This window comes from Elephantulus edwardii, unplaced genomic scaffold (genome assembly GCF_000299155.1).
Source record: "Elephantulus edwardii isolate Elephantulus edwardi_28Jun2011 unplaced genomic scaffold, EleEdw1.0 scaffold00132, whole genome shotgun sequence".
In the NCBI taxonomy this organism is placed as follows: Eukaryota; Metazoa; Chordata; class Mammalia; order Macroscelidea; family Macroscelididae; genus Elephantulus; species Elephantulus edwardii.
In genome coordinates, this window is record NW_006399882.1 from 5,138,833 (window position 1) to 5,150,105 (window position 11,273).

General features: G+C 46.9%; 1 protein-coding gene across 1 annotated transcript in view; it reads right to left on the minus strand.

Annotated features, from left to right (window-relative positions):
- ADAMTS9 (ADAM metallopeptidase with thrombospondin type 1 motif, 9) overlaps positions 1–1,967 on the minus strand; it is a 211,816-nt gene extending 209,849 nt beyond the window's left edge. Inside the window, exons 1-2 of the mRNA XM_006893839.1 lie at positions 1,853–1,967; positions 881–1,281 (exon numbers count right to left, since the gene is read on the minus strand). Coding sequence (XP_006893901.1) covers positions 881–1,281; positions 1,853–1,967 — 516 coding nt within the window. The remainder of the gene's footprint in view (positions 1–880; positions 1,282–1,852) is intronic.
- Between the last annotated feature and the right edge of the window lie 9,306 nt (positions 1,968–11,273).

The following is an 11,273-nucleotide window of genomic DNA, read 5'->3' on the forward strand; positions in this document are numbered from 1 at the left end:
GACCCGGAGAGCATGTAGGAGGCCAGGTTCCAGCCCTGATCTACTAAATGCGTATTTGGTGGCGCTGGGAGGCTGCTGCCCCGCCCTCTCTCACAGACTCCAAAGGAAACGTGCTCCCCCTCCCGGCTTTTTGGAACTCCTTGAGAGTTAAAACTCCAGGGAAAGCAAAGACGTCCTAGAATCCTTCCACCGTGTCTACTCGCGGTCACCCCTCCTGTAGGGTGCAGACTTGGGACGTCTCCGTACCCCAACCCCCACCTCTACCTTAACTCGAGTTGACTGTGCAGGCCCCGCCCTCTCCCCGCCCCCAGAGTCCCTGGCCCGCCCTTTCGTTCTTGGGATGGGACCCTCTCGCTGTCAATCCCTTCAGCGCAGGGCTCGCGGGATAGCGTGGAAGCTGTAGACTGTGCACACGTCCCCCACCACACACAGCGGAGGGACTCCCCACAGCCCGGCTGGGGATCCTCAGTCCCCACTCTCGACTCCAGACGCGCCAGCGCTCGGCCACTGCGCTCCCAGGCGGCCGCGTCGGTTGCAAAGAACAGCAGCAACTCGAGCAACTTTCTGAGTTTGGAAACACTTCTAGGCCGCCTGGCTGCGTAGAGCAGTGTGCCTCAGAGCTATTGGGAGAGCCCGGAAACATCCAGAACTCCTTAGGGGCAGATGGCGTGCGCTCCTCGCAAGTGTCAGTGAGCGCACAGACTTAAGTACCCAAACTGCCAGACGCGAGCAAGTTTCGCCCTGGCATTTAACCTCGGAGTGGAGACGCGGCGCGCGCGTCTCCAGCCTGGAGAGCAATTAAGTCTTCAAGGAGCGGATGCTTCCGAAGGACCAAGAGGCGGGGACCGGAGGGGCCGGAGAGGGGCGCGCGTCCACTTACCATTCCGGAGCAGAGGCTGATGACCGCCGTGTGCTCGGACTTGGTATTGACATGGCCTTTGTAGAAACAATGCTTGAGTTCTGCTTCCTCCTCCGAATAAAACTTGGTCTGGTTCACCCCGGGCGCCCCGAGGAGGGTGACAGTGAACAGTGGAGCGATAAATCCGGCATGGGCGGTGAGATTAAATAGAAACTGCTGGCCGAAGGCAGAGAGGCGGTAATGCGCCTGGGAGGAGGTAGAAGAGGAAGAGGAGGAGGCGAAGGCTGGCCAGGGGTCAGAGGCAGAGTTAATACTCCGTCGCCTTCTTTTGAAGTGCACGTTCCTGGGAAAGGGTTCTCCGAGGGCGTTCACTCGGACTGGAGACGCGATTTCGTATTCGCTCAGAGTCTCTAATAATTTCACTGCAAAAAGAAACGGAAGTCCATCAGCCAAGACAGGTCCCCGCAAAATTCGAGTAAAAATGACAGTGTGAAGGGACTGCCTTCCTTTCTTTCCTGCCCTTTTAAGACAATCCCTTTTACTATCATTCAGTGGACAGATATTTAGTGAGCACCTACTAACTTCCAGTAATAGCCAAAGCCGTGCTAGGCTCTAAGGGTACCACTCGGAGTCACAATATCCAAAACTTAAGTCAAATTACGTAAGAGCATTTTAGATTCTGTTAAATACTCTGAATAAAATAAAACATGCCGCTATCAGATGACTCCCAGTTTCTAAGCAAGGAAGGGGACAGAGGAGGCTAAAAGCGAGGGGTCGGGGGCAGAGACTAAGTTCGATCCAGTGTCTTGCTACTCACAGTTGGTTGGGAATGACCCAAAGAAGAGAAAGCCTCTTTGCAAAGCAGGAGATAATTCTTTCGAGGAAAAGGGGGAAGGGGGGGGCTTCTCTGCGGGAGGCCCCCGCCCGGACGCGGAGAGCGGGGGCTGGGGGCGACGGTGGCAGTGGGGGTCCCGGGGCCCCAAGCCTTGTTACCTTGCCTCGGGTGCAGCCTGTCCTTGCGCACGGCCGCGGCGGCGTCTGGGCTCCGCATCTCGGCCAGGTCTCGCACCAGGAGCGTTAGCAGTGTGGCCCAAGATACAAACTGCATGGTGCTCCCCACCCCTCCCCCCGCCGCCCCCACCCCTCCCTCCTGGCGCCCCGGCTGCGGCGGCTGAGCTCGGCAGCGGCCGCGGAGAGCGCGCGGAGCCCAGCGCCCGCCGCCAACTTTTGACTTTAGGAGTCGCTGAGGTCTCGTCGAGAGGGTCCTGAGTGCGCTCGGCTGAGCAGCGCCGCCGCCTGCCGGGAGCTGAGCCGCTCGGGCTGCAGGAGGAGGAGGAGGAGGCGGAGGACTGGGGCTCGGCCGCTCGGCCGCATAATGCCCAGCGAGCCGGCTGGAGAAGGCGCGGGACGTGCGCTCGGAGGCGCGCCGGGCGCCCTGTGCTGGCGGGGATAGCGGAGCGGCTTCTTGAATGGGGGGCTGGGGGGGCCGCGGGTCCTCGGTCTCTCAAATACCCCGGGTGCACGCCTCTAGGAGGAGGAGAGGGGAGGAGAAAGCGAGGCGAGCGGGGACCGCCTCCTTTCAGACCGTGTCCCCTCCTTGGCCAGCCGGTGCGGGACTCACAGCTGGAGGCCCCGCCGACTGCGAGAGGCGGAGGTCAGCGGCGCTGGGAGGGCCGGGGGCTGGTGGTCGTCCCAGCTGGCTCGCCGAGCTGGGCTTCCCCGAGACACCCTGACCCGGGCAGCGAGACACCAAGTTTTCTCCCGTGGCTGGAGCGCGCAGCCTCCTAGCTCTCGGCGCTCCTTCTTCATGTCTCAGTCGGCCCTCTCAACCTCTTGCTCTCTGCTTTCCTGTCTTTCCCTCCCACACTGTCCCTCCATCGTTCCCTCTTCTGCTCTTTTCGTTTGTCTTTATCCCACCAGCCGGTATTCCACTTCTCTTTTAACCCCCCTCTTTGTAAATTTCTGTCCTGTGTCCTTTTTTGGTTTCTTACAAATGAAAGTGGCCTCGGGCAACAGTGTCTCTTTCCTACAGTTTCTCGCTCGGGACAGAATTTGGCACCTGAGCCCAGCTCTTGATTCAGTACAACTCCAGGAGTTCTAGGGGATGGGACTGTTAATGCCGCAGTTCTGGCAGTGTTTCAGATCCTCGGCTCGCCTTCCTAAAGTTTCGCAAGCCTGGTTAACTGTGCTTGCCCTAGCCTCTACCCCTATCCCGAGAGGGTCTGCAGGTCTCCGGTCCAAAAAAGGTTAAGAACAGCTCTGGGCAGCGAAAGGGGCGGGGACTCAGGCACCCCTGGCTGCCCAGAGGTTTAGATACTGCGGGCGGGGATGGGGGCCTGCATGGGGTGAAGAGCCCAATGTGAGGTAGATTTTTGGACCCCGAGGGAAGCCCCATCCTGGGAGGGATTTCTCAATCACTTCCGCTTGCTTTTACCCAGAGGGATGATTGGATCCGCTTAAAACAGACAGACACTTGCAAAGTAAGCTTACCTCTCTGCCTTGGGAGGCAGGGAGAGGGGGGGTGTGTGTGCGCGCGCGCGGTCACACACATTTGCTGCAACAGAAGGAAATGACAGTTTTCGGGAAAAGAAGTGATTAATAAATTTCTATTTCCCCACATGTTCCAGTAATTGCACTTTCTTATACTTTTTAGATGCTACTCAGTTCTGACAATACCAAAGATTGCCAAAATCAGAAACCAAATATCGCCAAAACCAGATCCAAATAGCAACATACTCAAAAACCCAAACACATTGCCACGAAGCCAGAACCACTTTCTCATAGCTGACCCCTCAGTGGGTTTTCAGAGGCTGTGAATTGCACCTGGAGCTCTGGGGCCCTAGTGCTAAGAAGCTGTGCTGCATTTCCCAAGGGAAGCGTTTCAAACCCACCAGATGCTCTTTGGGAGAAGAATGGCCAATCTCCTTTCGTATGATTAACTGCTTCTGAAGGCCCACTGGAGGGTCGGCCATCTCTGGGTTGGTTCTGACTTGAGAATACACAATAACAACAACAATTGCACGCGGGAGATTGCTTGTCATTCTTGAAGAGTAGCTAGTGGATTCCAACTGTCTGCCTTTCACCTGGCAAATTTAGTCTTATCTATCAGGCTAACAGGTACTAGGACTGCCCATTTTTGGGGGAGGAACATGTTAAATGACTTGAAAAGGCTGAGATTCCCTTAAAATCCAAACGAATAAACTTTGTGGTTGTCGAACTGTCCTGCCAGCATTTTGTAATGGTTCCCACAATATAAAAAAGGTAAAATATCAATGCTTGTAATGTGTGCACTTCGAGAATTTTAAACGGTGATATTTCAATGTTTTCTTCTGAAACCTTCGAGTAATTCATTAAACACATTTCAATAAGACTCCTGACAAGTCACAATTTCTAGGAGTTGTTGAGACTAGAAAGACTTTTGAAAGTATTAGGAAATCAATTTATTAGCTGATTTCTGTAGGAAATATTTAATATTGTGCATGGCAAAAACTGTCTAAAACATTTGGTACTTATTAGGATTTTCCAGTAATCAGTACCCCCTTTTATATTAAAATCCCATTTGACAGGGAGATGCTAACAGTGTAGAGATTATTAAAAGTCAGGGTAGAACTTGCTTTGAGTTCTTTCATTTCTGGTCTTCCTTTTAAAGACTTGACCTTAAAGGATAAGTTTTGTGAAAACTGCTCCTGCTAGAACCCAATTATTTTCCCAAAGGACTGATGAAAGGGAGAGATGCTAAGTTCCACTGGGTGACCTCCTGAGGTCACCCAGAGCCTGCGTTTCCTCATCCAGGCCTTTCTTCAGTTTATCAGCTCACTTTTGAATCACACATCTGCAACCAAGTTTCAGAGAATCTTAGGAAGTGTTTTAAATCAAGAGAAAACAAAACAAACAGAAAACCCGTTAAACAAACTAATTTAGGTTTTTTAATCCTTTGTTTGAATAATAATAATACATATCCTAATGTATATTTTGCTGTACAGAGGTAACTCATGGTTGCTGAGATGCAAAACTGTGACACTGATGTGTCCAATGTGATAATGGTTACCCTTGGTGGACAGTGTTTGGTAGAGCTCCCTGATTAAACAAGCTTGAAAGCAGGAGTGGCATCCACTTCCAAAATGGCTTGCCTTGGGAGGAAGCTCTGTGAACTTGGAGAAACAATGAAAACTATACAAGTGTTCAGGTCTTTTGTTCTACCACTGGACAGAACTTAACAACAAAGTATGTTTTTAGTTCTCACAACAGCTGGGGCCTTGTCGTGTAGTTAGGTGCCATCAGGTTGACGACAGTTCAGAAGACTGTGCTGCACCATCCTTATGATCTCTGACTCGCTGGAGTGCACTGTGACAGTCACTGCGTCAGTTGTTCTTGTTGAGGGTCTTTGTCTGACCCTCCACCTTTTTCAGTGTGATGTTCTTTTCCAAAGATTGTCCCCCTCTTGACTGTAAAAGTACGTAAGACTAAGTTTCATCATCTTTGCCTCTAAGGAGCTCCCTGTTTGCACTTCTTCTGAGACAAGCTCAAGCAGGTAGCTCATTTTTTACAGATGAGGATACTAAGCTGTAAAAATAACACTCTCCAAAAATCCAAACTCACTTCTGTGGAGTTAATTTCCTCCATCAGATTTCCAAGGCCATCAAACTTGATGGGAAGAAGTGGCCCATCTTTCTCTCACGGAGCAGATGGTGTATCTGAACCACTGACTTTTAGGCTGACATCCTGGAAAGTAATGCACCATGCTCCCAGGACTCCTCCTGAGCTGTAAAGAGGTGAAGTGCTGTGATTAGGGTCTCAGAATAAAAATCCTCTTGTGGCGGTTTAGGCCAAGTTTATAACTATGAAAGGTACTGAATAAATGACTGATAATGGAATGTTATTTGCTTGGCAGAGTTTGGTTTGAGAAGAAGAGAATTCATTCAGAGAATGAATTTAGAGAATAATAGCCTCAACTCTCTTTTCTATGTGATATATATTTTTTTCCAATACAGAGTATTTAATGATAATTCCTTTAGGTATGTCATTTGTATTTCCTTCCAACACTTCAAACAAGTCTGGCACATGGTAGGTACTCACCAAGTATTTATAGAATGCATGAGTAAATATAGTCCTTCTACTTTGGTTCCCCAGAGGTGCCTCAGAGAAAAGATCTGGTAAACTGTTTCTGAAAGGTCATAGCCCTGAAGGACGTGTGGAGGAAGGCTCTACTTGTTATCACATGGGGTCCCCAGAAGTTGGAACTGACGGAAGGAAACTAACCTTTTACTGGTATTTTGATTAGTTCAACAGGTGCTTACTTAATATGTGTGTCAGTTGCTAATAAAAAGCTAGTGGTTTGAATTCACAACAGTTGTCTGTTGAACATTGACAGTCTTGAAACTCCAGGGGAGGGTTGCCAGGAGTTAGAATCTGCTCGATGGTAGCCAGGTTTGAGTTTCTTGGTTCTGTGATGGATTCTTTATTTTATATATGTACACCACAACACACACACACACACACACACACACATACACACACACACACCCCACGTGTGGAGAGTTCTCTATATAGATACATAGGATTACCTGAGTCTGGAAGAGAAAAAGCAGATTCTGTAATAAATCTCCCCTCACACAAGTTGACTCTGAAAGAAACAGAGCTATTTCAGATCACCTGGAGTTAATAGACAGTTTTCATCCTATTTTCTGAGCTTTGCTGGAATTGAATGTTACTTAGGTTAAATGGGAGTACTCTTTGGCTGGTTCTGATTTCAGAGACTTCATGACTGACATCAGTCACTCGAGAGTGATAAGATAGTCAATGGAAATGAGATAGATGACACCACAAATCACTTGGCTGAACAGCTCTGAAACATCAGGGAGGAGATTTGAAACAAAGCCATCTGTTTCCATAGAAAGAGAAAACCCACACCCAAAAGATAGGAAATACCAAGAACCTGAATGAACGTGAGTAGTCTCCTGAGGGGTAAGCAGGGGAGGATGGTGCATAGCACAGGTCCTAACTGAGGGAGCACCAACCAGCATGGCCACCTTAGCAGGGTACTGTGACCTTGGGCAGCACACCCTCCTGGTTCTAGTTTCTTATTTGCAGAGTAAGGGAGAGGAGAAACTGCTACTTAATTTTGTGCCAAGCAGATAAATGCCCTTAATGTATTTTTAAAAGTCTTCTAAGCACCGACTTCAAACAAAACAAAGTAGGAGAAAGTAATTTATACCATCAGTAATAATAACATTGGATTGTGGTCACTGAGCCCTGACTTTCTCCTTTAATCCTGGCAGCAGTGTTGGCTCTAGATTTTACTCTTCCCATCAGCATAAGATACAATGAAGACACAGTGAAGTGAATTGACTAGCGCAGGGTGACAGCTCTAGAATGTACAGAGATGAGATGTGAAGGCAATCTCCTCCAAAACTTTGATCTTCACTAGTCCAAGTAGTTGCTGCTGTTGTTGGGTGCTGTGGAGTCCTCCAGGACTCATTGCAACCCCATGGATAACAGGTCTGAAACCTGCCTTATCCTGTGCCGCCCTCCTCATCTCTGATATGCTTGAGCTCCCTGAGGAGGCATTGACCCTATCAGTCCATCTCCTTAGCCTTTGTGTATTGCCTTTCCCTTCATCCAACCTTCTCTGCTTGTTAATGTTAAACTTTAAAAGGTGGAGGGTGAGAGAAGGAGAGGAAGACCCTCAAGGAGATGGGCTAATACAGTCACTGCACCATCAGTGAGCTCAAGTGTATCAGAGAGGAGGAGGATGCGTCAGATAGGGTAGATTTCAAAAGCTTGCAGTAAGTTAACTATGATAACTGATATTATAAATTTAGAACGTCTATGAGTGATTATAAGAAAAAGCGATATAATTTGAAAACTATCGCAAAAAATAATAATAAAAACTAAGCAAAGAATGAATACGAAGTTGGGTAAAGAGAAAGATAGTATAAAGATTGTTGTTGTTGTGTACCATAGAGGCAGAACTGACTCATAGCTGACTCTCCTGTGGGTTTTTCAGAGGCAGTTAATTGCATAGGGAGGAGATTGCCCATCCTTCTCCTGCAGAGCCGCTGATGGCCTCGAACCATGTGTGCTTTCAGGATTGCAGCACTAGGCCACTAGAGCTCCCTGTAATTAATTAATTACATTAATCAGTGGTGGTTATTGTTATGTGCCGTTGAGTCGCCTGTGACTCATAGCCACCCTATGTACTACAGCCCTAACCCCTGCTCTATCCTGTGCCAATCATATTGTAATCAATGGTGGTAGTTGGTGTTGTTATGTGCCATCGAGTCACCTGAGACTCATAGCCACCCTGTGTACTGTTATAAGATGTGTATGAATGATTCAGTGAAATTTTAAATATTATAAAATATGTATTAATTAAATTCTTATATGATTTTTAAACTCTCCCTGAAATAAAAGAAAAAAATGTAAAAACATTTAGCATACTTTTTTTAAAACTCTTTGTTGTTGTTGTTGTTGCTTGCTGTCAAATCAGATCTGACTGGCACAGGAGGAGATTGGCCCTCCTTCTCTAGTGGAGCACCTGGTGGATTTGAACCAGGTGCCTTCAGGATTACAGCACAGCTTCTTGCCATTGGGCTACCAAAGCTCCCTTAGCATAGTTATTCTTGATAATTCAGCTTTTATACTTGACCTAAGAAATATGTTTAATGAGAACACAGATTTCTCCCCTGCTCCCCAGTGCACTAGGGAGGATAGAAGGAGAATTGATGCCTTTGAGCGAGCTGTGGTGTTGGAGTATTTAATAAACCATGGACTGCTAGGAGAACAAACAGGTTCATCCTAGAGAGGGTTAAATCAGGCTGTTGCTTGGAGGCAAAGATTCTGAAGCTTTGTCTGACATAGTTTAGACATGTTGCAAAGATGGAGAAAGGACATCATGCTTGGGAGGGTGGAGGGACAGAACAGGAGAGGAAGATCCTCTATGAGGTGGATTGATTCAGTGACTGGGGTAATGGTGGTAGGTGTGTCAGAGACAGTGAGATTGGCACAGGATAGGCTGTTGTACATCGGGTCGCTATGAGTCACAGGTGAGTTGATGGCACATAACAATGACAAACGACAACAACAACAACAACAACAAATCTAAGAGAACTCTGGTGGCCAGAGAAAGGAGTTGCACTGTCAACCTAAAGTCAGATGGTTTGAATCCACCAGCTGCTTCTTGAAAGAATGATGGGTAATTTCCTCTTGTGCAATTTGCAATTTCCAAAAACTTGTTGAAGGGTCAGCTATAAGTCATTTCCAAGTACTACTGCTACTAGTGGTAGTGGTTGCTATGTGCTGTCAAGTTAAGTGTGACTCATAAAGACCCTATGTACAATAGCTCTCAACTCTGGCCTATCCTGAGCCAGTGTCACTATCTTTGCCACACCTATCCCCTTTACCCCAGTTACTGTGTCAGTTCATCTCATCCTGGGTCTTCCTCTCCTATGCTGTCCCTCCATCCTCCCAAGCATGATGTCCTTCTCCACAGACTGGTCTCTTCTGACAATATGCCCGAAGTATGTGAGCCGGAGGTTCAAAACCCTTGCCTCCAAGGAGCAACTAATGCTAACTCTAAACTTCTAAATAATCTCAGTCTCTTCTCCATCTATCATCAGTTGGCCCAGTGGTGAGAATCTTTGTCTTCTATCCATACTGAAGTCTTCAGCCCTTGATCTTCTGCAACAAATGCTTCAGTCCTTCTCAGTTTCAGCAAGCATGGTTGTGTCATCTGCATTACGCAGGTTCTTGATCAGTCTTCCTCCAATCCTGATGCCACAGTCCTCCTTGTAAAGCCTAGCTTCTCAAATGATTTGTTCTGCATATAGATTGAAAAGGCGTGGAGACAGGACACATTCCTGATGCACTTCTTTCCTAATTGTGAAGCATGCAGTGTGTCCTTGCTCCGTTCTGAGGACTGCTTCCTGGTCCAAGTATAAGTTTCGCTTGAGTACCAGCAATCAGAAAATCAACAGATAATTGCACTGCAGGAAAAACAATCTGTTGTCAGGGGCCTTTCCAGAGTACTGAGAAGCAACAATATCAGTCTAGAGACTTAGATGCAATTACTTGCTGTGCTTCAGAGAGCTGGACAAAGAGTAAGGATGACAGAAGTATTGATGCCTTTTAGTTGTGGTGTTGGAGAATAGTCTTGAACATGCTGTGGACTGCCAAGAAAACAAATAGGTCTGTTTTGGAGAGGGTGAAACCAAGTTTCTCCTTGGAGGCTAGGATTCTGATGCTCCATCTCACATTCTTTGGGCATAAGGCTTGGAGGAACCAGTCTTGGAGAAGGACATCATGCTCGGAAAGATGGCAGAACAGCACAGGAAAGGAAGACCTTGGATGAGATGCATTGATACAGTAACCAGGGCAATGGGGATAGGTGTGTCAGAGTCAGTGAGACTGGCTCAGGACAGGGCAGCCTCAGAGTTGTTGTACATGAGCTTCTATGAGTCACAGGTGATTCAACGGCACATAACATCAACATCATCATAAACAACAGCAACAACAACAACAACCAGTTTTCTCTTTCATTTAAGACCCAAAGTTCTTATTTTGCCTCTCCTGGTAGAAGTGGAGGGCTAGCAAAAGAAAAAAAGACTCTCAACAAGATGGATTAACTAATCTGCTTCCATCAAGAGTACAGCCTAAGAAAACACTTGGCCAATTTCTCTCTCCCATTCCGATATCAGAGTCCTGGTGACTGACATCAGTCACACGAGAGCAATGATCTAGTCAATAAAATCAATAGGAGTTGACATTGATAGCACACAGGGAATGAATGAGTCTTTCATCACTAGAGTTCAACACCGTGATTTTCATTGACATCTGAAGTGCTGGTTTTCTATCTCAAATCAAAATACTTTGAAATGCAACCAATTTAGATAGTCATACAATGTGTACAAATGAATTTGGTCATTTTCACATTGATGACAACAAATAAATTGTCATAGCAATGACACTTTTAAACTTCCTGAACTTTTAAGTTAAATACAAGTTCTCAACTATGTAAGGATTTTGAAAGGGAGCTCTAGTGGCCTGCTGGGTAAGGGGTTGGGCTGCCCCGCTGAAGGCATTCATTTCGAATCTACCAGGAGCTATGTGGGCGAAAGATGGGAAATCTCTTCCTGTGCAATTTACAGCCTCTGAAAAATCTGCAGATGAGTCAGCTGGGAGTTAGTTCCAATTCAATGGCAAATAACAGCAACAACATAAAGACTTTGAAGGACATTGAAAAAATTAAAAGAAACCAAGAACTTTTTTGATAAGACTGTGGACTTAGACATTTGTTTCACTTAGCTGCATGAAGAAACCAAAATAAACTAAGCAGTGAATATTAGATGTTTTTAGAAACAGAATCTTACCTGTAACTTTATTGACTGAAACTCTGTGTGTGTGTGTGTGTGTGTGT